The 24,505-nt window shown below is 42.3% G+C and overlaps 2 protein-coding genes across 7 annotated transcripts in view; one reads left to right on the plus strand and one right to left on the minus strand.

Moving 5' to 3' along the window:
• ZNF518A (zinc finger protein 518A) overlaps positions 1-24,505 on the plus strand; it is a 142,796-nt gene that overhangs the window by 118,001 nt on the left and 290 nt on the right. The gene's annotated exons all lie outside the window — the stretch shown is intronic.
• Positions 1-24,505, minus strand: part of BLNK (B cell linker) — a 307,813-nt gene that overhangs the window by 54,557 nt on the left and 228,751 nt on the right. For 3 of the 6 annotated variants that reach the window (XM_029609959.1, XM_029609962.1, XM_029609961.1), the window contains 6 exons: positions 18,962-19,018; positions 11,397-11,446; positions 9,087-9,121; positions 6,601-6,751; positions 5,671-5,825; positions 736-823 (listed from right to left, as the gene is read on the minus strand). In XM_029609959.1, coding sequence (XP_029465819.1) covers positions 736-823; positions 5,671-5,825; positions 6,601-6,751; positions 9,087-9,121; positions 11,397-11,446; positions 18,962-19,018 — 536 coding nt within the window. The remainder of the gene's footprint in view (positions 1-735; positions 824-5,670; positions 5,826-6,600; positions 6,752-9,086; positions 9,122-11,396; positions 11,447-18,961; positions 19,019-24,505) is intronic. The other 3 variants (XM_029609960.1, XM_029609964.1, XM_029609963.1) reach the window with 1 other exon arrangement.

Here is a 24,505-nt window from a genome sequence, read left to right on the forward strand (position 1 = left end):
CTTCAGTAGCATTATGCTCTAATACCATATCAAAGCATTAGAGTGGCCCCTTCTTAAGGTGACCCTGAGCCAGACCTGATTTGACTCCACTGCATAGTCCTGTTTTTCTTAGGGAAATCAGAACAATTCCCTACACGCAATGGATTATAGTCAAGACTAGCTCAGCCTGTTCCCTTAGACATGGAGCTATGTGGTCACTCTATTGCACCAGCATCGCTTCCTGCTGTACCTGTTTCTTGGAGGGTCCTTATCTGAATACTGGAAGGGGCAAGACTCGCTTACCTTTAAGATCTTATCCCATGTGCTCTTACCTGTGAATCAGGAAATCCCATCCTGAGGAGGTGAGTGGGCCATTTGCAAATGTTCACATTTTCTTATCACTCAAATAGCAAACTCCTCCCACCCCATCCCAAGCAAACAACCCCCACTCCTAGGAATAGGAATGTGTGAATTTATTTTGAAGACGTTAGCAAACCAACTTGGGAAAATGTCAGTGTTTTGGGTTTTTTTTTTTAAATTCAAAACAGATCATATTATTCTTTGGAAAAAAAATCTGATTTAATCAACTGCACCATCCCTGCTTGTTTAGCCTGGGTAGTGTAAAACATTCCCCGTTGCCTCAGATACCCACTTGTATTGTATGTCTTTAGGACAGGTACTCATACCTTTGTAAAATCTTTTGCACAGTGCCCTGGTTTAGAGAGTTATACAAATGCCAATATAATCTGCACATACTTTTTTTCAATTGTGGTAAGTTGTCTTCTGTTGGCTCAATGTAGTTATTGTCCTCCTCTTCATCGTCTACAGGCACAACATAATCATCCTAAAAGTTCAATTTTATATACTTAGTTAATGATTTAGCACACATTTGGCTGTAGGACTACTAATCCTGTCTTGCAAAGCTGGTAGATAAAAGAAATACAGCTTGGAGCATGGGGACCATAACACTAGTATAGTAGTGTAGGCCTGATTTCTGTGCTTTTCCTGAACAGTGTAAATGGCCTAATTATTGGAGATATTTCTCATGCTGGTACAAGAGGTTTGGTTGGCCTGGTTCTAGGGAGACCTATTCCTATGAATGAGCTTTTGCCAATTTCCAAATTTCACAGAATAATGACCTGAAGGACTATTGTACCCTAGAAAGGGAGAGGGTACTGAGACTGGACCAAGCCATGTCACATGGCCAAACTATTTATTTTTAAATTTTTGACAGCATAAAATAGCTACCTAGATTTAGGATTCTCCATCAACTTGACTTATTTGTTTTTCTTTCTTAAATGATATTCTTTGCTCACTTTTCTTCAGTACAATAGAAAAACTAAATTTTAAAAGTTTATAGATTACAGAGGAATACGAATGGATTAAGAATTCTATCTTATCTGAAAGAAACTGGTCTTACATGAGGGAACAGCAGAAGAAGCTGCGGAGGAGTAGCTAAGCAATTAGAGCAGCGGACTACAAACCAGGGTTCAAATCCCACTGCCACTCCTTGTGACCTTAGGCAAGTAACTTTATCCTCCATTACCTCAGGTACACATTTAGGGCCTGAATCATTGCGGCTTTTCTCTCATTTAGGGGCCGATGCAATACCGTGTGCTGCTGCACACGCAATTGGACGTGCGTCCATAACCCCTGATGAAATACGGCGATTAGCGTGTCCAAAACGCATGTCCAAACCGCCACATGGCTAATAGCACTAATCACATGTAAATTCCATGTAGGTAAGGCTTCATGCAAAAGATTTCCCACGTGGCCAATGCACCAAATTTTACTCCAGCCCGGGGCGATACTAAGTAGGAGGAACCACAGAAAGCAGATTCCGGTAAAAAAAAAAATAAATTCTGGGTGCCCAATATAAACGCACAAGATACGTGGTCCAGGCAGTGGTTCTTATGTGTGTATATTGTGCTGGTAGCGGGAGAAAACGGATGCTCGTATTGAGCGTCCATTTTCCCAACCCATACTGACAGCCACCTCTCCTGGGCGCCAGATGCCGAGGCGCTAGGGATGCCCAATTTTCCCTAGCGCCTTTTTAGCGTGATCCCCTCATTTAAATATTGCATCGCGCGCCCAGGAGAGGTGGCTGGGCATGCATTAGGAAAATGGGCACTCAGCACTGAGTGTCTGTTTTCTGCACACAAATATTGCATCGGCCCCTTTGTGTCTATAGGAAAAACCCTTAGTGAATCAGTACTTTGATTACATATGAACATAAAGTATTCCATACTGGATCAGACCAAGGGTCCATCAAGCCCAATATCCTGTTTCCAACAGTTGCCAGTCCAAGTTACAAGTACCTGGCAAGTATCCAAACATGAAATAGATCTCAAGCTATCGCTTATTAATTAATAGCAGTTTATGGATTTTTCCTCTAGGAACTTATCCAAACCTTTTTAAACCCAGTAACACTAACTGCTGTAACCACATCCTCTGGCAATGAATTTCAGAGCTTAACTATGTGCTGAGTGAAAAAGAAATTTCTTTGATTTGTTTTAAATGAGCTACTTGCTAACTTCATAGAATTCCCCCTAGTCCTTCTATTGTCTGAGAGAGTAAATATCCAATTTATATTAACCTATTCAAGTTCTTTCATGATTTTGTAGTCCTCTATTATATCCCCCCTCTGTCATCTCTTCTCCAAACTGAACAGCTCTAACTTCTTTAGCCTTTCCTCATAGGGGAGCTGTTCCATGCCCCTTATCATTTTGGTTGCCTTTCTCTGCACTATCTCCAGTGCAAATATATCCTTTTTGAGATGTGGCAACTAGAATTGCACACAGTATTCAAGGTGCAGTCTCACCATGGAGCGATACAGAGATTGTGAGTCCTTTGGGGACAGTGAAATACCTTCAAGTACCTGAATGTAATCTGCTCTGAAGTGCAATAATAAAGTGGAGTATAATCACAATTCCTAACTCTGATGATACATAAAAATACATAAAGGAATAATTGAGTACAAATTTAGAAAAATGTATCAACGTCAAAATACACAATAGCGCAATCCAAAATGAAGACTTCTGAAGGCCAGACAGGATCACCAGAAAATAAAATACTGAAGAAAAAGTACAGATGAAAGAAGTTCACAGACTTTATAATTAGATATAAAAATACAGATTATGTTGTGCAAAACAATTTTCTCACCAGTTCCAAATGGTCAGTCCACCTGTTAATGCATCCAAGATGAGCTCCAGGATAGGGTGAGGTGGCTGCCTCAGGTGGCAAAATTTTGAGGAGGCCTAAACTGCCTTTTATAACTCTCCGTCCGTGGCCACCTCACCCTGCCTTCAGGCCCATCAATAGTGCAGCTCTCTCGACTTGCCCACGCTGTCTCCACCCCCCAAAGGCAGGAAGGAAGGAACAGCAATAGCGATGCGGTTCTGATGATGTGCCTGGGGGATTCCCACCCCCCACCCCCCTGCGGGCAGGAAGATGAACAGGAGGACGAGGCGAGGTACTGGCAGCAATGAGAAGGGAAGGTGGGAGAGAATTTCTTGCCCTTCCCCTTCCCCTCACTCAGCTCAGCTTCCCCTCCCCAACCCTTTCCTCTCCTTCCCTTATCAGCGAGGGAGGGAAAGGGAGCTGAGCTGAGTGAGTGAGAGGGAAGACAGGAGGTTGCCTGAGAGGGAAGCGAAGAACAGTGAGAAGAGGAGAGGGAAGGGGGCAGGGACTGAGTAAGAGGGAAAGGAATGCTTGAGAGAGGGAAGGGGTGAGAGAAAGCAAGGGGATGGGGTGAGAATGGTGGGAGGAGCAAGAATGTATTGGGGGTGTGTGAATGAGAGAATACAAGGCTAGTAGAAATAGGTGATGGCCTAGAAAACCATAAGAAGCTGTGTTTCATGGGCCCATGCGGGTGGGAAGGAGGAGACGCAATCACTGCAGCCAAAAGGAGCAGGAGCAGTGTCGGTCCATGTCCTAAGAGGAAAGCGTAGTCCTATGGGCTGCATGGGCTGAAGGGGAGGGCTGTGCATTCCAGAGAGGGAGAAGTAAGTGTGTGAGCATGAGAGAGTGTGAGTGAGAGGAGAAAGTGTGTGTGCAGGCCCCCTCCTCCCATGCTTTCAAGACAATTTCAGGGTGACTGGAAATCAAAAGTTCCCAGGTATGGAGAGAGTGGGGAATTAATTTTATCCTTATTAGTTTTAATTATTGGGTGCTTGATGTGTCTACTCTTATTTTATTGATTTGGGGGAATGTTTTAACAATTTTTATATGAGTTTAATTACTGAATGTTCTATTTGTCCGCTGTTCTGCAATATTCATTTTCTTACTATGTTTTTAATATGATTGTTGTTTTATCTTTCTTGAATGTATGGTGATGATTCTGTTTTTCCATTTTTGCATTGCATACGGAGTCTGGCTAATTGCAGTTTCTAGCTCAGTTTTTGTCTGTTCGTGTCTATTTGTAATGTACGGTCTCTATTCTCTATTTGGTGAGGCTCTGTCTGTGTTCTGCATGTGTGCTTGAGGTGAGATATTTTGCTACTGTGTAGTTTCTGTGTAGGGTTCTAGAGCAGCCAGGCTTGTTTTGCTTTCGTAATAGGAGCTGTATTGGTGTTTTAGGACCTTTTTGCAAGGTCACCTTTTCATAGGTAGGATTGTTACTGTTTGAGTGTTGGCAGTTAGTGCTGTTTTGGTATGGGAGGTTTACCGTATTTTAATTTGTAATTCAGTTTACTCATGATTTCCCAAGGACCAAGCTCACACCTAACTCACTTTACAATAGGCAGGGTTTTCTGGTTTACATCACAATAGAGCATGTAAATATACATGTAATATACAGTATCTGTTGTAAGTGATTTTTTACCTCACAAAACCATTTTTCATGTAAAATCAGTTATTTTATTTATTTTATTATGTATTTATTATAAATATTTATTATAAATACATAGTTTGTAAATGTGTGTGGGAGAGCCAGGGGGGGTGGAGGAGTGTGGGCGCAAGGCTGTAAGATTTGCCTAGGTGCCCAATAACCCTTGCACCGTCCCAAAGAAAGTGCTTCACACACGAATGTTAAGGAAGGGTAGGAGGCAGGTGGTAGAGTTCCTGGGAGTGTGACAGGATTACCAATTTCCTAGAAATAGCAATAGCCCTATATCTTCCACTTGTCAGAGAACCCTGTTCCTTGCTTCCCTTCCCCAGCACTTCAATTCACTAAAACGCTAGACTCCAAGGGGGACTCCCCCCTCCCCCACTCTCTCGGTGATTTGACCTGTGCCTTACCTCGGGTGGAGGAGGGGGATCTTTTCCCTCGCCTCAGGCAGCGGCTTGCCTTGAGGTGGCACTGGGGTGCGATACACTGCCCTCGGGGTAGGCAGCTCGTGGTTTGTTTGACCTAAATCTGACCAGGGACACTTTTTACCTGATGTTTCATCTGCAGTAATGTTTGTATCGTAGGTCAGTGCCTCCTTTTTTCAAGAGGGATCTTTCATGCTGAGTCATAAAACTTTCCAGGCTATCAGTTTATGGCAATTGCCAAAATACTTTGGTCTGCAACTAAATTCTTTAGATCGGAGGTGTCGGGGGAGGGGGGAGGTGAAGCCCTATATCCTCAACAATGGAAAACCGACGACAAATTATTTTGTGCCAAAGGAATATCCTGCTCAGGCCGCCGTGCCTCATGGCAAACTGAAAGAAGCAGCTGTACAGGCTGAAGAGCCGGCATGTGAACATTACCTCATCATTACTGCAGTTTTGTACTATGGGTGGAGCGTGTGGCTTCCTGACAGCAGGCTGGGATTGTAAAGACGCCAGATTTGGCTTGGACCCAGGCTGACTTGGCACACTTGGGAGTGGCTTGCTGAAAGGCGGTTGTCTGTCTGTTCGATTGTCTTTAAATGGGGAAACAAAAAAATTAGTCTCAATCTTTCTACAATGCAGAACCATTTACAATTGTGCACTGCGACGTACAGTGCTTTTTATTTATTTTTTTTTACTCATTTAACTCTCATATCAGTTTATAGACAATTTTGTGGTTTGCTATTTGACTAAAGTACTTGATGTATTTCTGGCCTCTTCTGACCGATGAATGGACCATGTGTCTTGTTCCCCTCCTAGCAACAATATATTGTAGATGGGTAAACAAAAGATTATGCATCCAAAATCTAAATTTTCCAAATTAGATTACACCCACAAAGTGCTTTCAAGAACAGTATTTACATTCAAACCCTTGGTATGAATAAACAGAAAAGAAAATGTTCCACCAATGTACCACACAATTCAAAACTAAAGTAGAAATGACAAAACATTGCTCACAAGTTTACTAACTAAGGCATCCTCTCAGCACTAGCTGTACAAGAACTTGTATGGGGGTTTCGCTCAACATAGATTTTCTGATTGTTTTGCATTTTAGTTACTTACCAAGCTAGCGGGCATCAAACTATACGGTACTTCTACCACTTTATATTGCTTCCTACTTTTTTTTTTTTTTTAAATGTTTTCTTTACTTTGAAAATTTGCAACACTTAAAACATGTTCTCATGTTGCCAGGAGTTCCTGCCGGTGTTACTATTTTGACTATCCAGATGCAGTGTTATTTCAGTGATTTAAGGACCTGCAGATTGCGCCATTTGATGAAAGTGTATAGGTTTTGAGTTTCTATTGTACCTGCATAGACCTCCTTAGGAAATGCAAACCCTGGAACTATTTTCTTCTTTTCTGTTTCCATTGGAGGGGGTTCATAATTATCCTCTTCACCGGGCACCACATATTGCTCCACATCAGAGTGCTGCTCATCTGGATTTTCATAATCACTTTCCTGGGAACACATTAAACCACCAGCATCCCATTACAAACTAAGATATGTTGCAAAGGATTATATGTCCTGCAGGACTATTGGCAAATATTATAAGCAAAGATTATGCACAAAGATGCATTTTTTGCAGGTCAAAGCTGAATATTTCACCAAGGCTGACCCCAATATGACTCTTTCCAAAGGAGGAGAAAATGATACAGGCAAATTATTTTTCTATTCAGACTCTGAATGACGTCTTGTGTTTACGTAGAGCATTTACCTGCAGTTAAGCATGGCGCCCTATCTGGTACTTTCAATACTGAATACTTTCATAATGTCAAATACCACTGGAAGTTGGGGGTTTCAAGAAGATTCAATTTCAGAGTGGAGTCTTTGATACCAGGCCCATTGTGACTCTCTGAGTACCACTGGGCTAGAGCTACCACTATGCACTTCATCCAAGAAATAAATGAATTTCACTGAAGGAGAAAGGGAAAGGAATATTATCTAAAACATCTAGATATTGGTAACTAACTTCAAATCTTGGTAAAATAGACCTGGGTGTTAGAGAAAATATTTTTCTATATATGTTGGAACTTGACACTTTTTCCCAAATTTATTTTGCCTCTAGAAGGAAGTTTCTTTTTTAATATTCCATGAATGTGAGCCTAAAGTAAAAGGGATTCAATGGGATTTTAAGCTAGGGCCTATGAGGGAGTTCCTCGCAGAAGATATTCAATTGACTTTGTGGATTAATCCATGATGTGAAGGAATGAATGCATCTCAGGACAATGTGGGTGATGCACCATTAAAAGAAGCTATAGCCCGTTACGGATTAGGCAAAGAGCCTTCTTCTGTGCTGCACCAGTTGTTTGGAATGGGCTGCCAAAAGAAATAGATACTTTGATTGACCGAGGACCCAATATTCAAAGAGTGTTCAGCACTCGATAGCCGGACCAATAGGACTTATCCGGCTATCTAGCAGCCGCTGAATATCCGGTTACATTCAGCAACCACTAAATAGCTAGATAAGTCACTTATCCAGCTAACTCTTAGCTGGAGAACTTTGTGGGTGGGCAGTGGGCAGATTGGAGTGGCATTACTTATCTGGTTAAATTAACCGAATAAGTTAGATGAGACATAGAGCTGGTCAAACTTGGTACCTGATTCACTCAGGGTTTTTTTTTCCATAAACACAAAATGGCCTGCTTTAAAAACATGGCTCTTTGTTTAAGATTTGGGGACAATGGATAGAGGATAAGACCCATTTTGGTCCATTCAGTCCGGCATTCTGTCTCAGACAGAGGCCAGTCCCAAAATGTAGATTCAGTTTCTTGTTCCTCACACCCAGGGATAAGTGGTAGGTTTCCTTGAGTCACCTGCTTAATAACTGTTTATGGACTTTTCCTCCAGGAACTTGTTCAAACCGTTTATAAATCCAGCTTCCATCACTAAAGTCTGTTGCAGCTGTGCTACCTTTACAGAAATATTCACACCAAGGTCCATATTCAAAGCAGTTTGTCTGGCTAGGTTTGGGCTTAGTTGAGCAAACTGCTGGATTTGAAATTCCTGCTGCCTTCGCCGCTGATTTATCCACGTCAGTTTTTATCTGGATAGAAACTTAGCCAGAGAAATTGGGGGCATTCTGGGGATGGGCTAACATCTGGATAACCCAGCCAAACAACGCTGATAGTCAGTGTTATCTGGCTAAGTTATGTGGATAAGCCTAGTTGTGTTGTGAAGAAATCCAAAGGTGACGCAGATCACGTTGATTTATCTGGGTATATTCAGCAGCATGCTGCTGAATATTCCAACTAAGCTTTCCAGATAAGTTTATCCAGATAACTTAAACAGACTGCTCATGACTGAATAATCAACCTCAATGCACATTTCTGACCTCAGTTATATTTTCATACCATTGGGATCTTCTGATTTTGTGCGCATAAAAGGCCATATTTTCAAATAAATTATGAGATTTGTCAACTTTTTTTTTTTTTTTTTCAGCAGAGCACTTTTTAATAAATATAACAGATGCATGAAGTAGTTGTCCACTGATACAGTCGTGCACTGGCATTAAACACTGCACTCATCTTTCTGATGAACAAGAACTGCAAATAAAAGTTACAATTAAGCTATTTGCTAAGAAAAAAAAAATATTGTATGCATCACCAGTCTAGCTCATGAAACCAGTTACACACAATGTTAACATTCTTTCTAAGCTTTATGAGGGCAATTTTCAAAGGTTTCTATGCAGGTAAGAAGTTCTGCTGAAAGATTGCTCCCCCTGCCTCACTATGGGCAGAATGACCCCTGCTGTTGCATCAAAACCTGCCATGGAATTACAGAAGAACATACTTACAAAATCATCTGACCATTGCTCTTCATCATCCTCATCTGCATGTGGGAAAGAAAACAGCACCATTTTAGAATTACAGACAGCATGCAACAGCTGAAAAATAATGAGGCAATATTATTTAGGCCTACCATTCGTTTGCCAAGATTTAGAATCCTAAATTAGGTTCATAGTTCTGAAAATCAATGTTAAGCTCCTAACTTTGTTCCTCTGTCATGATTCCAACCCTGTAGCCACCGATTTTACAGGCTCCTAAATTAGGATCCTTAAGAAACTATGAGCCTAAATTTAGGGATTAGGACCTAGTAAACATTCAAAAGCCCCAATTTAAAAGCTTTACTCTTTTGAAAACTGGCCCCAATGCACCCTATAGACCGAAGAGTGTTCTGCAAGAAATCTTTTGCAATTGACCGAAAATGTTACTCTTACTGCTTTATTTCAGTTTTGCTTGCAGCTTAAAATTCTGCAGTAGAAAATAAGCCTGGTAGTTCCTCCTCTCTCCTTGTATTCTCCCAGCTCAAATTGAACCAGTGCCATGAGCCTTCATTCACTGCTACCTGTGAATTTTTCCACCTTCCTATTCTTCCTAGTTTGGTCATTGCAGTAATGGTCCTGAGGCCTGGAGCCATCCTAGGCTCTAAATATGGCTACCAGGTATTGTCCTTAATATTGATCACGATCCTCTCTCTCACCAACTCCCTGCCAGGGGCTCTGAATGCTGCCTCTGCAGCACCTCCAATTGACCCAGGGTGTGGAAGACCTGACTCAGGGATTGAATTGGGGACCTTCTACTAATGCGCTGCCACTGATGCACCAGGACAACTTACAATTTACTTTTATATACAATTTCTTATTCAGAACAGATTATAAAGACTTTACAGTTGCATCACTTCAGAAAAATGTAAGTAGGTAATAAGGATGGGCATTCAGGAGAAAAGAAATAGGAAATGAGACACAATTTCCTATTTCATTTCATTTTGTTCTCAAAGTGAAAAGATTGAAAATCCAACAAATGTCATTGGTTTTCACATTTTGTTTTGAAAACAACAAAACTGATCCAATAGGCCTTGGCCCAGGCCCAGGCCCAAAGCCATGGTGTCGCCTATGGAATAGGCAGAGGCCCAAAACAGGGCCTAGGCCTACACCTGAGCACGATGCCAGGCCCAGCTTGGATGTCGGATTGCAACACCTGGGCCTCAGCCTAATCCAGGGCCCAGGTCCAGGATCTCCAAGGCCTGGTTGCTGGGCCTAGGCCTGGTGTCAGAACCCAATTTCTGCCGAAGCTTAGTCCCAGCATCTAGACCTAGGCTGAAGCCTCGGCCTTGCGAAGACCTAGGCTGCAGTAGGTCATTGCGACCTCGGCCTAGGCCCTACGCTAGGCCCAGGCCTCGGCATCAGATCCTCCCTAGACCAGGGAAGTGGGGGTAGGGAGGATATTTATACAAGTGAGGAGAGAGAGAGAGAGACACACACACACACACACACACTCTCTCTCTCTCTGTTAGAGAGACAATATGACACTTTATTATATCTCCCATTGTAAGAGGGGCGCTTTCAACTCAGGGTTTTGGGGGTGGTGATGTTGCAAGAGTCTACAAACCATTGTGCCATAGGTAGACCAATGTAACACAACTAGAGATGTGAATCGGAATCGGTTCGGATTCCGGTTCCGATTCACATGTGGGGTTTTTTTTTTTTTTATCGGGCCCGATCGCGGTTTTGTCTATCAGCTGCGTCCAAGCCGATGAACAAAAAACCCACCCCGACCCTTTAAAACTAATCCCTTTGCTTCCCCCACCCTCCCGATCCCCCCAAAAACATTTTACAGGTACCTGGTGGTCCAGTGGGGGTCCCGGGAGCGATCACCTGCTCTCGGGCCGTCGGCTGCCACTAATCAAAATGGCGCTGATGGCCTTTGCCCTTACTATGTGACAAGGTATCCATGCCATTGGCCGGCCCCTGTCACATGGAGGGAGCACTGGATAGCCAGCGCCATTACAGTAGGAGATAGAGTGTCATATTGTCTCTCTCTCTCTCTCTCCCCTGTGTTCAGGACCCCTCCGATTCCCATGCCAACGCATGTCACGATCAGTCTTTGCAAAATTTGGGGCTACAAGGACAAGTATTGGCCTTGCCCTGGAATGCCCATGCCCCGCCCCTTCTTGACACGCTCACAGTATGTACGCGTGTACTTCCCAGCTTCTTAAAATTTGTGTTGCTTGCACACGGCCCACACACGCGTGTATGGGGCCATTTGCTCGAGCAACGCTTTTAAAATTTACCTGAGAGTGAGCAGCCTGTTTGAACACACCTTACCGTCAATGTAATCCCTTTGTGGTACACTTGGTGGTGCTTTATTTTTTATCCTGTAAACAATAATTATCAATATTATGAGCCAGTCACTAATAAATGCTGAAAGAAGTACATTCCTCTGAATACCCATGCAAGCAAAGGATCAAAGTTATCTGTAATGGAAGGAAGAGACATATAATAGGATAAGTAATTTTCAATGCTTTACAGCCAAAGCTGCAAGGAAGGGAAGAGAAGATTTATAATCTATTCCTGAAACATATGCTAATAAAAAAATGGAATTCAGTTCTGTACTATGTTCTGTGCAAGTAGTTTTAAACCAGAATGCTTTAAAATACTGAAGATTTATAAGCTGCACAGAAATTATCATTCTGGTACACTGAGGAGCTTGTTATTATACTGTAAGGAAGAAGTGATAAGAGTCATTGCACAATGGTGTTCATGTGTACAGTGTGTGATGCAGAAACTTTGGAATAACTTTACAGAGCATATATTACTAATAATATGTACAAAGTTTCTATTTTTCGATCCAGCAGTTTCCTCCTCCTCCTCCTCCCCTTCCTCATTTGAACTGTCAATTCAATCTGGACCAGAGCTGGGATCTGGTGCCCTGAGCTTTCCTTCATTGTTACCACTGTTCCCTCTTAGCTATGTATGTGTGCATGCACACACGGATTGAGAAGACCGCGCACACAGCAAAACCCTGATATTTGCATTATACTGGCTCACAGTGCACAAATTTGAACTTGGCTTATAAAAGAACATTTTTGCACATGCAGTCTTTCAAAACTATGACGTAACATTGATAACAGCCCAGGGATTTTCCCCTATTTTTATAACACCATGCCATCCCCCACCCCCTAACATACCTAATCTGATCATTTCAGAGATGGTCCTGGGCCATGCGCCATGGCTCCTTCCAAAGCCCTGCAATCATGGGTCCTCAAGGGTGACATCTAGTGGGCGGATTAATGCAGTGACCACAACTGCCCTCCCCCAGGTGCTGTGAATGCTGCCGCTGCAGCACGCACAGTCCCAGCCAACCTGCGGAGTAGTATTGAACTGGGGACCCTACATTGCTGCTGAGCCACTGGACTGGACCTGAAATTGTTTATATGATAAGCACAGTATGCACCTTCAGGAACAGGGAGATACAGAATGGTTCTGCTGGCACCATAGTAATGAACAAAGATTTGTCAGGAAGTAGACTCGGGAGTAACTTTTGAAAATATTTCTTTGCATCAGGCTGTTGTAGCTGAAAAACATAACTGTGTTTGGAAACATTGCGGTTTGGGAACCTGTGGCCATGTATATTGGCTCAAGTTATTATTTTATTGTAATTTTCTTTTGATAAATCAATAAACACACAGACTGAAGAAAAAAAAAAGAGTATTTCTTCATAGACAGAACATGGTGGATGAATGAAAACAGTAACAGAATTAAACAAGATGTGTGAACATTTGGATATGGTTAGGACTAACTAATGGCAGGACAGCTTTAAAAATACTCAGCAACATCACTATATTGGCAGTCTTCCCTGAGATTTCAGCTATTTTTGTTCTTTAGTGAGAGCTGACTTGTGAACATGTTGCAGTATTATTTCAAAACTTTATAAACAGGGACCTATGGGCACTAACCAAGGATAGACAGCTTGATGACATCACCAAGTGCTCTGACCTATCTGCATCTGCCTCTGACCTGATTCCCTGTAGGATTCTAAGGTAAACAAACAAACAGTAATTCTAAGTCTGTGTGAGTTGGGAGGATCCTGAAATGCAGCAGACAGGGGTCACTAAGTGCTATATCTGTGGCAGAAATTTGAACAAAATTGGATGAGTAGTTCAAAAATGGTCAGGGGGCAGCCGGGAGAGACGGAGGAGAGAGAGAGAGATAGACACAAAGACTCTGTAAAGCCATTTTCCATGTAGCAAACTAAGCTAAAAAAAAAAAAATTGGGATAAGCACAAAATATCCTTGGCTAGGAAGAAGTGAAGGGAAAACCTGCTATCAAGTATGGTCTAAGGCATTTTAACACAAAGGAATTTGGGCAGACTAGATGAGACCTATTGTCCTTATTTGCCATCATACTCTATGCTTGTATGTCCGTGTTAGCAGGGCTATTATAAGAACATAAGAAAATGCCCTACTGGGTCAGACCAAGGGTCCATTAAGCCCAGCATCCTGTTTCCAACAGTGGCCAATCCAGGCCTCCACGTAGACACCCACCCCCTCACCACATCCTGCGAAACCCTACTTGTCTCTCTCAAAGCCCTGGGCTTCAAACAGCTCATCTCCAAACCCACGCACAAAGCTGGGCACACACTCGACCTCCTTTTTGTTAATACCTGCATCTCTACACCCCATGCACCAATCCCCACACCCATCCCCTGGTCCGACCATTACCTCATCAATGCCCAACTCATCATCAACAACAATGCCTCCAACACAAAATCACATAAAAAGACAATCTCCTACCACAAACCATGTTCCTCGGAAGAACTCTCCCAAGCCTTCATTAAAGTAAGTGAAAACCTCGACCTTACCAACCCAGATAATGCCCTCCTCTCATGGGATAAGCTCACCGCTGACATAGCCAACGACACCTGCCCCATCATCCACAAAATAATAAACCCCAACCAAACAGAAAGAAAACCATGGTACACCAGTGAACTTAAAAAATTAAAACAAGACCTTAGAGCCAAAGAACGCTCCTGGCGTAAGCAACCCACCCCTACACTCAAAACAGTCTACAAACACACCCTACACCTATACCGACAAGCAACACCACGCCAAACGTGACTTCTATGCAGCAAAAATTCACAACTACAAATTCAATCCCACCGCCCTATTCTCCTATGTAGCAGAACTCACAAAATCCACTACCCCATCCCCCCAGGAAGATAATAGCATAGAGAAATGCAATAAACTCGCAGATTACTTTAAAAATAAAATCAGCAATATTCTCACTCGCCTCCCCCCTAACCCCACTCCCATCGATCTTCCACCCACCACCAACAACATTAACCTCACATCCCTTGATCTCACCACCACGATGGAAGTCGAATCCATCTTAAGAAAGATGCGGCCAGCCACCCACATCGCCGACAACATCCCATCTAAACTCCTCCTCAATATTCCTTCCGTCATAGCAAGACCCTTAGCGGATATCATAAACTGCTCCCTCGCCTTCGGGACGGTTCCTGACCCGCTTAAACTCGCCATTGTAAAGCCCCTACTGAAAAAGCCCACCCTTGACCAAAATGACCCTGCAAACTATAGGCCCATCTCCAACCTGCCTTTTATTTCTAAAATCCTGGAGAAAGTGGTCAACACACAACTTACCGACTTCCTAGAAGACAACAATATCCTCCACCCCGCCCAGTACGGCTTTCGTAAAAACCGAAGTACGGAAAAGCTCCTTCTTGCATTAACAGATACCATCCTAAAAGGTATGGACCACGGCCAATCATACATTCTAGCCCTCCTAGATATCTCAGCAGCGTTCGATACGGTGAACCACAAAATCTTAATATCACGCTTAGCAGAGATAGGCATCGCAAACACAGCCCTATCGTGGTTCTCCTCTTACCTTGACCACAGAAAATATTTAATCAAACTCGATAAATCCGAATCTACACACATTCCTCTTGCACAAGGCGTTCCCCAGGGCTCCTCCCTTTCCTCCACCCTCTTTAACATATATCTACTCCCTCTTTGCCACCTCCTATCTAAACTGGAACTAAAATTCTTCTTGTACGCTGACGACGTACAAATACTTATCCCCATCCAAAAATCCCTCAACGAAACCCTGCACTTCTGGGAAACATGCCTTGCATCTATCAATTCCCTCCTTTCCAACCTACACCTTGCACTCAATACCTCAAAAACTGAAATTCTTATTATTACTAATCAACCCAGCCTTTCCATCCAACAAACGCATCAAAACACTTCACAAAATCTCACGCATCCACCCACTGTCAGAGACCTAGGAGTTTCCCTAGATACTCAATTAAGCTTCAAATCTCACATCAACTCGCTCCTAAAAGGGGGCTTCTATAAACTACAAACCCTCAAAAAACTAAAACCTCTCCTCCACGTACACGACTTCCGCACTGTTATGCAAACCACCATGCTATCAAGACTTGATTATTGCAACTCACTGCTAATAGGCCTTCCCTCCTCCACAATCAAACCCCTCCAAATCTTACAAAACGCCATGGCCCGCGTCCTCACAAACTCAAGAAAGACTGATCACATCACCCCCATACTTCAAGACCTCCACTGGCTCCCAATCACCTATCGCTCTCAATACAAAACACTCACTATCATACATAACACACTATACAAAAATAATTCCCCATGGATCGAAGATATGCCACACTTCCGCCAGGCCAACCGCCCCACCAGAAACGCCCTTGCTGGCACCCTCTACACCCCCTCACTCAAAATCGCTCACCTCACCACCACCAGAGAGAGAGCCTTCTCCATCGCCGGCCCCACCCTCTGGAACTCCCTCCCTGCCGAGCTCCGACTAGAACCATCACTTAATCAATTCAAAAAAGGAATCAAGACCTGGTTATTTAAACAGGCCTATCCCAACACGTCACAATCCTAGCTCTGTAACTCCTTCGCAACACTTTTATTTCCCCACACCCTCACTGTTTCCCCTGCCTCCTGCCCCCCCCCTCACCTCCCCCCACCCACCTCCACCACCTTCCTTCCTCTAAGCAGCTTCCTCTTTCTGTTACCAACTCACCATCCTCACCGTTACCCACAGCTCACTTGTACAGTTTCACCCCCCTCCCCCCCCACTTATTACACCCTTCCCCCCGCCTCTTGTACAATTACTCATAATGCTCGCCATATCTCGTGTACAGCACCCCTCCCTCCCTCCACCACCCTACCCTCTTCCCCCCTCCCTTTTATTGCCCCTGCTTCCCCTGTCACCCTCCGCCTCCCCAGCCCCTCCTCCTCCCCCCCCCCCCCCCACGCCTCACCTTCCACCCCCCGCCCCCCGCACCACCTCCCCCTGTAATTAATTAATTTTGTCTAACTTTGTATAATATTATCTAATTCTTCTCTAATATGGTTTATCATATAATTCTAATATGGTTTATCATATAATTCTTCTCTAATATGGTTTATCATATATAATCGCGTTTTAACTGTGATGCATGTTGGCACCACAGTAAAGTTAACCTACCTTTTAACTATTTATCTTTCTTCCACCTATCATTGTAATTTCCTTTCTCAGTTACATGTAAACCGACATGATGTTTTTTACGAATGCCGGTATATAAAAGTTATAAAATAAAATAAATAAATAAGAAACTGGCAAGTACCCAAAAACTAAGTCTAATCCATGTTACCATTGCTAATGGCAGTGGCTATTCTCTAAGTGAACTTAATAGCAGGTAATGGACTTCTCCTCCAAGAACTTATCCAATCCTTTTTCCAATCCTTTTTATATTCCATAATATGCCTCAATTTGATAATTTTGTTTGTTTAGAATATATAGACAGGTTCATTTGGGTAAATGGATGTTCCTGACTTTTTCCATGATTTCCATTCCTCTTTGAGCCCTCAGACACAAATATAATTCCTGTTCCAGGCTGCCTGGAGTACTGCCCCTGCCACACAATTCTGCTTCCTACTGGAGTGATTTTTTTTTACATTTGTGGTAAAATAGTAAAACTAGCTTCAACATACCCGCTTCATTTAATTTATCAGACAACACAGCCACAAAGATATTAAGAATCTTTTTGATCACTGGCTTAATTATACCATGCAAAAGTTGTTTTTAAAGTGTCAGTGCCACATTTTCAGGTAGGGATTGCAACATTTGGCTTTTTAAAAATACATTGCCCTACACAAACCCTACATTATCCCACAAAACAATAATACCATGTTAGACTAATGCCTGACTTTCAATTTATTACGTCTTCACTTCCAATCAAGTTACACCTTACACAATATCATTTGCATTGCACACATTTTCTATAAAGTGTGTGTGTGTAAACCTTTTGACACCTGTAACAGCTTTCATCTTCTATAACACATAGCACATATTCATGGATTATAGAGCCATAGGACTACATTGATAAGAAGCCACACAAACAGTGGTTAATGGGCAGACTATAGAGGCTTTATGGTCTGCTCCTGCCTTCACATTTCTAAGTACTGGCATACTGGACAGCTAAATTAGCAAGCAGGTCTCAACAAGCTTAGCTACTCATACCACTAGGTAAGGATGTGCCAACTTTTAGAGGTCAAACCCAAATCTGGTTGATTTCTGCCTGGATTCCAACCTTAAATTCTTCCTCATGGAGAAATCTGAAGTAGATATACCAATCTAAAGGAAATATGTGGCAGTTTTCCTTGAATTTGCTTTAAATTTTCCATGACAGCTTTTTCTGCATTTGCAGCAGGTTTGTTTTAGTGATTTGATGAATGTTCAGGATTTTTGATGGGTTTGTCAAGTTGCTTAGTAAAACTTTTTCAAAAGAAATTTGCAGATCCACATTAACAGGCTGTTGTATACATTCTATACATAAAACTCACATCTCTTCTTCATACCATACATGTCAGCCATCACTGGGCCCTGCAGGTTTCTTTCTGTATTTCATAATTTCTGCTCACTTATTGTTTACAACCAAAACATGTCTAGTTCTTTTTGTTATCAGTATGATTAATTTTTCATTATTGAATCAATAGACATTTGTCTTTTAGTTTTGCCACATATGGCTTAAGTATATGTGAACACTAACATTTAAGAAGCCTTTAACTAAGGCCGTGTAATAAGAAAATATTATTGGCTTAGTCTTTATCTCAGGAACTGAAGTATAAAATATGACATTTGAGAGTTTATAATATTAATAGATTTCTTCAGTGGCAAAACTAAGGAAACTATAAGAATTAAAAAAGTACATAAGATTTGCCTTACTGGGTCAGACCAAAGGTCCATCAAGTCCAATATCCTGTTTCCAACAGTGACCAATCCAGATCATAAGTACCTGGCAGGATCCCAAGGGGTAGACAGATTCTAAGATGCTTATCCCAGGGATAAGCAGTGGATTTCTGCAACTCCATCTTAATAATGACTTATGGACTTTTCCTCCAGGAACTTGTCCAAACATTTTTTTTTTTAAATGCAGCTTTACTAATAGCTTTCACTTTATCATTTTGGTTGCCCTTCTCTGTACCTTTTCTAATTCTGTTATATCTTTTTTGAGATGTACTGAACACTATACCTACCATACATATAATTTACATTCAGATTTGCCCTTTTGGTCTAGAGAGTGAAGATAGGTTAATGTTTCCATTACCATTTTATTTAGCATTTGCTAGTCTGCTCTTTAATAAAGGATTTGTGCATAGCATAACTGCAACTGTTAATGTATCATCCAGGAGTTCATACCAACCTCTTGTAAGCAAGTTATCCAAGTTAGTATGCATGTGGAAGCAGAAATTGTAAGTATGTTATAACAAGAATTTAAAAGCCAGGAGCAAGAGTTTGCACTGGGACAATTTAAACATGCAACAATTTAAACATTGATTCTTGATTTTCATACCGCTCCCAAGTATTTTTCCCAGTTTGGTAAAGTAAGGCCACTTGTTCATTTTGGAACCTAGACATCAACAGAAGAAAAGAACTCAGATTTTTAGCAGGCAAAGGAAATAATTTACAGCCATAACAAATATTATTCTTGCTTCAAAGCTGTTAGTGTCATTGAGATTTATACACAAAACAAAAATTATGGGACAGATATTTTTTGATCTGGCAGGTTCCTCATTCTCCCTTGTCATTCCAATTCAGTTTCAAGCAGGGTCAGGATCTGGCACCGAGAGCCTTCTTTTGCAACTACTTGGGGATTTTACCCTATTTCTATATTACTTTACTCCCCGTCAGTGCAGTGATGGTCCTCGGCTAGGGGCAGAGCACCAGGACTCCTTCTAAAACCCTGCAATCATGAGTGCTAAAGCCGGGGGATGCTGTTGCATGCAGACTATGTCTCCCCCTAGAGACTGTAAATGCTACCTCCGCAGCATCCCCAGATCATACTGACCCATGGAGTGGAAGACCTGAGCCTGGAATTGTACCCAGAGTCCACCAGAGTATATTGTAAGCACTGCTTTGCAAGGGTGTGTGATTTGATGAATGTGCCTTCTTCCAGTTAAGTGAATACCACAGGGAAATCATTTATAAAAGCATGAACATGCTGTAAGGCTGCAAACATATGTACACGGTGGGGGTAATTTTCAAAAGGATTTACGTGCTTAAATCGGGGTTTTACACGTGCACACGAGTGGATTTGGCAAGCTGCCGAGATGCGCGCAGATCTCCTAGAGCGCATACCTCGTGGAGCTTTTCAAAAAGGGGCGGGGAATGGGTGTTTAGGCTTATGAACCTGAGAGGTGCAGATAAATATGTGCGCGATCTTATGCACGCCAAGGGCCCCCTGCCGCGCAACTTTATACTTTTGCTATGGATGACTTATAAGTTAAAAAAAAATAAAGAAAACTAGGTAGATTTGTGGGGTTTTAAGGGTCCAGGCTAATTAGGGGTAGAGGTAACTTTCAAAGAAGTACATATAGAAAATTAAAAGAGCGAAGGCATATCATGAGCTGGGAGGAAAAAAATTACTCCTGAGTGGTAAAGGTATAAGTATCATGCAGGATTATCCTCCTGGAGTTTGTGTGCCTGTAGAAAAATGAGATAGATTAAGAGAAATAATTGCTTAAAAGTCAAATTGAATTAACCATCCTCAAAACATATACAGTACCTGCTGCTGTATTTATAGAGTGCAAAATAATCCAGCTGTACCTTATACAGCTCTGGCTGCCACATTTGAGATTTGGGAATGCGGTTAATGCATAAGTAAAACATGAGGCTTGCCTGCTGGAACATTCCTGTTTAGAAATAGGTCCAAGCTAACCATTTAAGGCAGGTTGCTCATTTTTAGGAATTATCCTTCCATTTGGTAATAAATACATCCATTTTATGTACAGTGGCCATGTGTATATATCCCTACAATATTCTAAGCAATAAAATATTAACAAAAGGTAGATTATTCACCAAGTGGTAAAGATAACATAGCACACAATGGCAATGGCAGCTGATGGAAAGAACACATGCATAATTGGTAACGAATAAATATCTCCAAACAAAAGAAAACTGAATTCCACAGCCTAAATAATGTAAAGCTAATGAGACTGTCACCTTCAGTCCTTATGGGGGAAGTAATCAAAACCGTGGGGTTTACGCCAATAAAGAAAGCAAAAGACTGCATAAGCTTTTGCTTTGATTAGTGCTCCTGGAAAAATTACTTGCGGAGATTGTGCCGGCTTTCTTTGTGGGTACCTTTTCAGCCAGAAACTTCATGGGTAGGTTTGATTATTCTCCGCCCCTGCTCCACCCTTTTCACTCTGGGATCAGGCATGCGTGTTGTTGAACTCCACGCACACTTTTTACCCACTGACAGGTTGGGCGGCATTCAAAGCCCCCACTTCTGCAGGTACAATGCATTTTTACCCATGCAGAGAGCTTTGAATCTCACGCTCCCCACGACTGTAGCACTGTCATTTAATCATATTTCCCCAGACCCTCTGCTGGGTGCTTCCTGTGACGTTCCTATCTGGTTTAAAACACAGATATTTCATTATGGAAGGCTGCTAACTGAGCATAAACTACCTATTCTGTGGTCTGTCTGGCTATGTAAGCTATCAGCTAGTGGTGTGGCATGGGGAAAGCAAAGGGATGATCTTTCCGATTTAAATTATTTCTGCTCCCAATCAACAGAGCCTTTTATGAGCATGCCCAGGAGAAAAAGCTAAGAAGCGGGGTGCAGGGAGCAAATACAAAGAGAGTAAGATGAGCCTAAATTAACAAAAACAAAATTTCAGCCAGTGCAGAGCTGTTCCTGCCCGTAAGAAGGCTGGAAGCAGATTTAAGATGTGAAAAGGGACTGCTTCACCTTGATATGACCTCCAGGGCCGTGCTCAGAGTCAGAGTCTCCTCGCATGTTTCTGGCATGTAGAAAAAGCCCTAGTGGAACTTCCTGCTGTTCCCACAGCACAGAACAACTGGGGATACTGAAGACTTTGTTAAAAAAAAAAAAATAGAAAAGAAAGAAAACAGGAAACTCAACAGGAAACCCACAGGATGCAATACAAATGTGGAATTCTGCAGTCTGTTTCTTCCACGTATTCCTATTTGCCCACCTATGAGTAACAAACCTAAATAGAGAACACAGAATGAATAGCCACTGACACTGAATGGCAATTTTCTTTTTAAATCAGGCTTCCTCTTGAGCAGGGACGAATCCCATTAAAGAGGCAATGTGACAGGAATTTTGCATGTGTCATAAAAAGTACAAGTCTATGGCTTGGGTGCCTTCTGTCAATGGAGAAATCAGGCTGGCCTGCATCGCTTTATTACTTCTATAAAATAATATCTTCAATTGTAATTATAGAACAAAATATCTTGCTTGCATGTTAACTAGTAAACATTTTGAACTGCAAGGTAGTCTCTTATCAAAATTAGCCATTTTTCTGGGTTTCCAGCTGAGATATAAAAGTAGATTGGGATGGCCATGACATCATTCTCCTTTCTATTTTATATGGAGGTCTGTCTTATTTATTTATTTTTACTTTTTCAGGTAAACCTGACTACAAAACAAATATTCATAACTAAATGCAAAAACTACACTTGATTAAAAACAGCAATAATAAGTGAAGGCAAAGCTCAACTGTTGTCTATGGCACTGCAAAAAGAAACAAATTGGGCAGACCAGGTGGGCCTGATGGTCCTTTGCTCTCATCACAGTCTTTTGTTTTTATGTTGCATTTAATGCCGCAGTGTTTAAAGTTTCAGGAGCATCCGGCAAATATCCATTACATGCTCTGTACGCCTGTGTTTCGATGCCATATAACACAATGAAAAATTGTTTTGGAGAGAGCATGTAATTGTTTTCTGTTGCGTATTCACGTACATGATAGCAGGCATGCATCATGCTCGAAAACATTAGACTCTCTGTTCACCGAAGCATGACATTACTAAAAGTAATTTAAAGTAAAAGGTCAAGCATACTACTTTATAAAAGTAATCTGAGAATTCTGCAGTGTAGGGTTCTCAAAATGATGTCACCCCTGGGTGAAGAATCCTGTGAAACCATTTGCCAATATTAAACGGAACAGTGAGATGCTTCTTAGTTTAGTTTGGCTATGCTTCGTTCTCTGCTAATTGAGATATTTTCTGCATACCCTTTAGAAAATAAAGTGCGAATTGCTGCAGCTTTTATTCTGCTAGTTGGAGTTATACTATACAGAGAGTGTGTGTGTATGTTCTCAAAGATAGTTAATGAACATTCATGCTGGAAATACATAACAACAAAACTGGATTCAAAAGATTCCTTTCTGCTATTTTTTTAATTGTATTTTGCATTTTTTTAGTTATGATATTCTTAAAGTTGTACACCTCTTGATCTAGCATATAAATCATTTCAAAAGTTCAATCATTTAACATGCACTCAATGTTAAGTATATTCAAACAACTGGCTTCCAAAGTGAAGGATTATAGACAATGAGCTGGGGTCCATTTCAAATGGTTAAAAAGACAGAAGTAGAGTTTAAAATCAACTGTGTCAGGGAACAAGGCACTCTTCATTCTCTACAGTGGTCAAGCTTCTTTGGCACATTCAGCTCAGTTATATATTTGGACTTTACTAGAGATGTGAATCGGAAACGGAATCGGTTCGGATTCTGGTTTCGATTCACGTGGGGTTTTTTTGCATCGGGCCCGATCGCGGTTTTGTTTATCGGCTGCGTCCGAGCCGATAAACAAAAAAACCACCCTGATCCTTTAAACCTAACCCCTTAGCTTCCCCCACCCTCCCGACACCCCCAAAAACTTTTTACAGGTACCTGGTGGTCCAGTGGGGGTCCCGGAAGTGATCTCCCGCTCTGGGCCGTCCTCCCGCTCCCGGGCCATTGGCTGCCACTAATCAAAATGGCGCCGATGGCCCTTTGCCCTTACCATGTGACAGGGTATCCGTGCCATTGGCCGGACCCTGTCACATGGTAGGAGCACTGGATGGCCGGCGCCATCTTGTGCTCCTACCATGTGACAGGGGCTGACCAATGGCACCGGTAGCCCCTGTGACACAGTAAGGGCAAAGGCTATCGGCGCCATTTTGATTACTGGCAGCTGATGGTCCGAGTGCAGGAGGTCGCTCCCGGACACCCGCTGGACTTTTGGCAAGTCTTGTGGGGGTCAGGAGGGTCCCCCAAGATTTGCCAAAAGCCCCTGGTGGTCCAGCGGGGGTCCGGGAGCGATCTCCTGCACTCGGGCCATCGGCTGCTAGTAATCAAAATGGCGCCGATAGCCTTTGCCCTTACTGTGTCACAGAGGCTACTGGTGCCATTGGTCAGCCCCTGTCACATGGTAGGAGCACAAGATGGCGCCGGCCATCCAGTGCTTCTACCATGTGACATGGTAAGGGCAAAGGGCCATCGGCGCCATTTTGATTAGTGGAAGCCGATGGCCCGGGAGCGGGAGGACGGCCCGGAGTGGGAGATCACTCCCGGGTCCCCCACTGGACCACCAGGTACCTGTAAAATGTTTTTGGGGGCGTCGGGAGGGTGGGGGAACTAAGGAGTTAGTTTTAAAGGGTCGGGGTTGGTTTAGCGGTTATTTTTGTGTGCCATTTTTCCCGCCCTCTCCCAAAACGATAAGGGAACCCCCATGATCAATATCGTGGGGTTTTTCTATCGTTTTGGGGGAACCCCCGATTTCTGACGATTTTGAAAATATCGATGATATTTTCAATCGTCCGAAGCCCGATTCACATCCCTAGACTTTACATCAAGTTCTTGAGAACTTCTTTAGAAGATATTTGACTTGTTTAACTAGTAATCAGTGTTGAACTACTAGCGGACAGGCAATTCTACCTGATTAAATAGCTCACACTATTTTGGGACCAGAGGCTGTATTTTAAATAATGAGAAACCATATATTCTTCGATGCATCAAGTCATTTCAAATTGTATTGTATATTGATTTATAAATGTAATTTCAAATAAATATTGTTGTTATACTTTGGTATAAAAAATGTTTGC

The sequence above is a fragment of the Rhinatrema bivittatum genome, chromosome 7 (assembly GCF_901001135.1).
Source record: "Rhinatrema bivittatum chromosome 7, aRhiBiv1.1, whole genome shotgun sequence".
In the NCBI taxonomy this organism is placed as follows: domain Eukaryota; kingdom Metazoa; phylum Chordata; class Amphibia; order Gymnophiona; family Rhinatrematidae; genus Rhinatrema; species Rhinatrema bivittatum.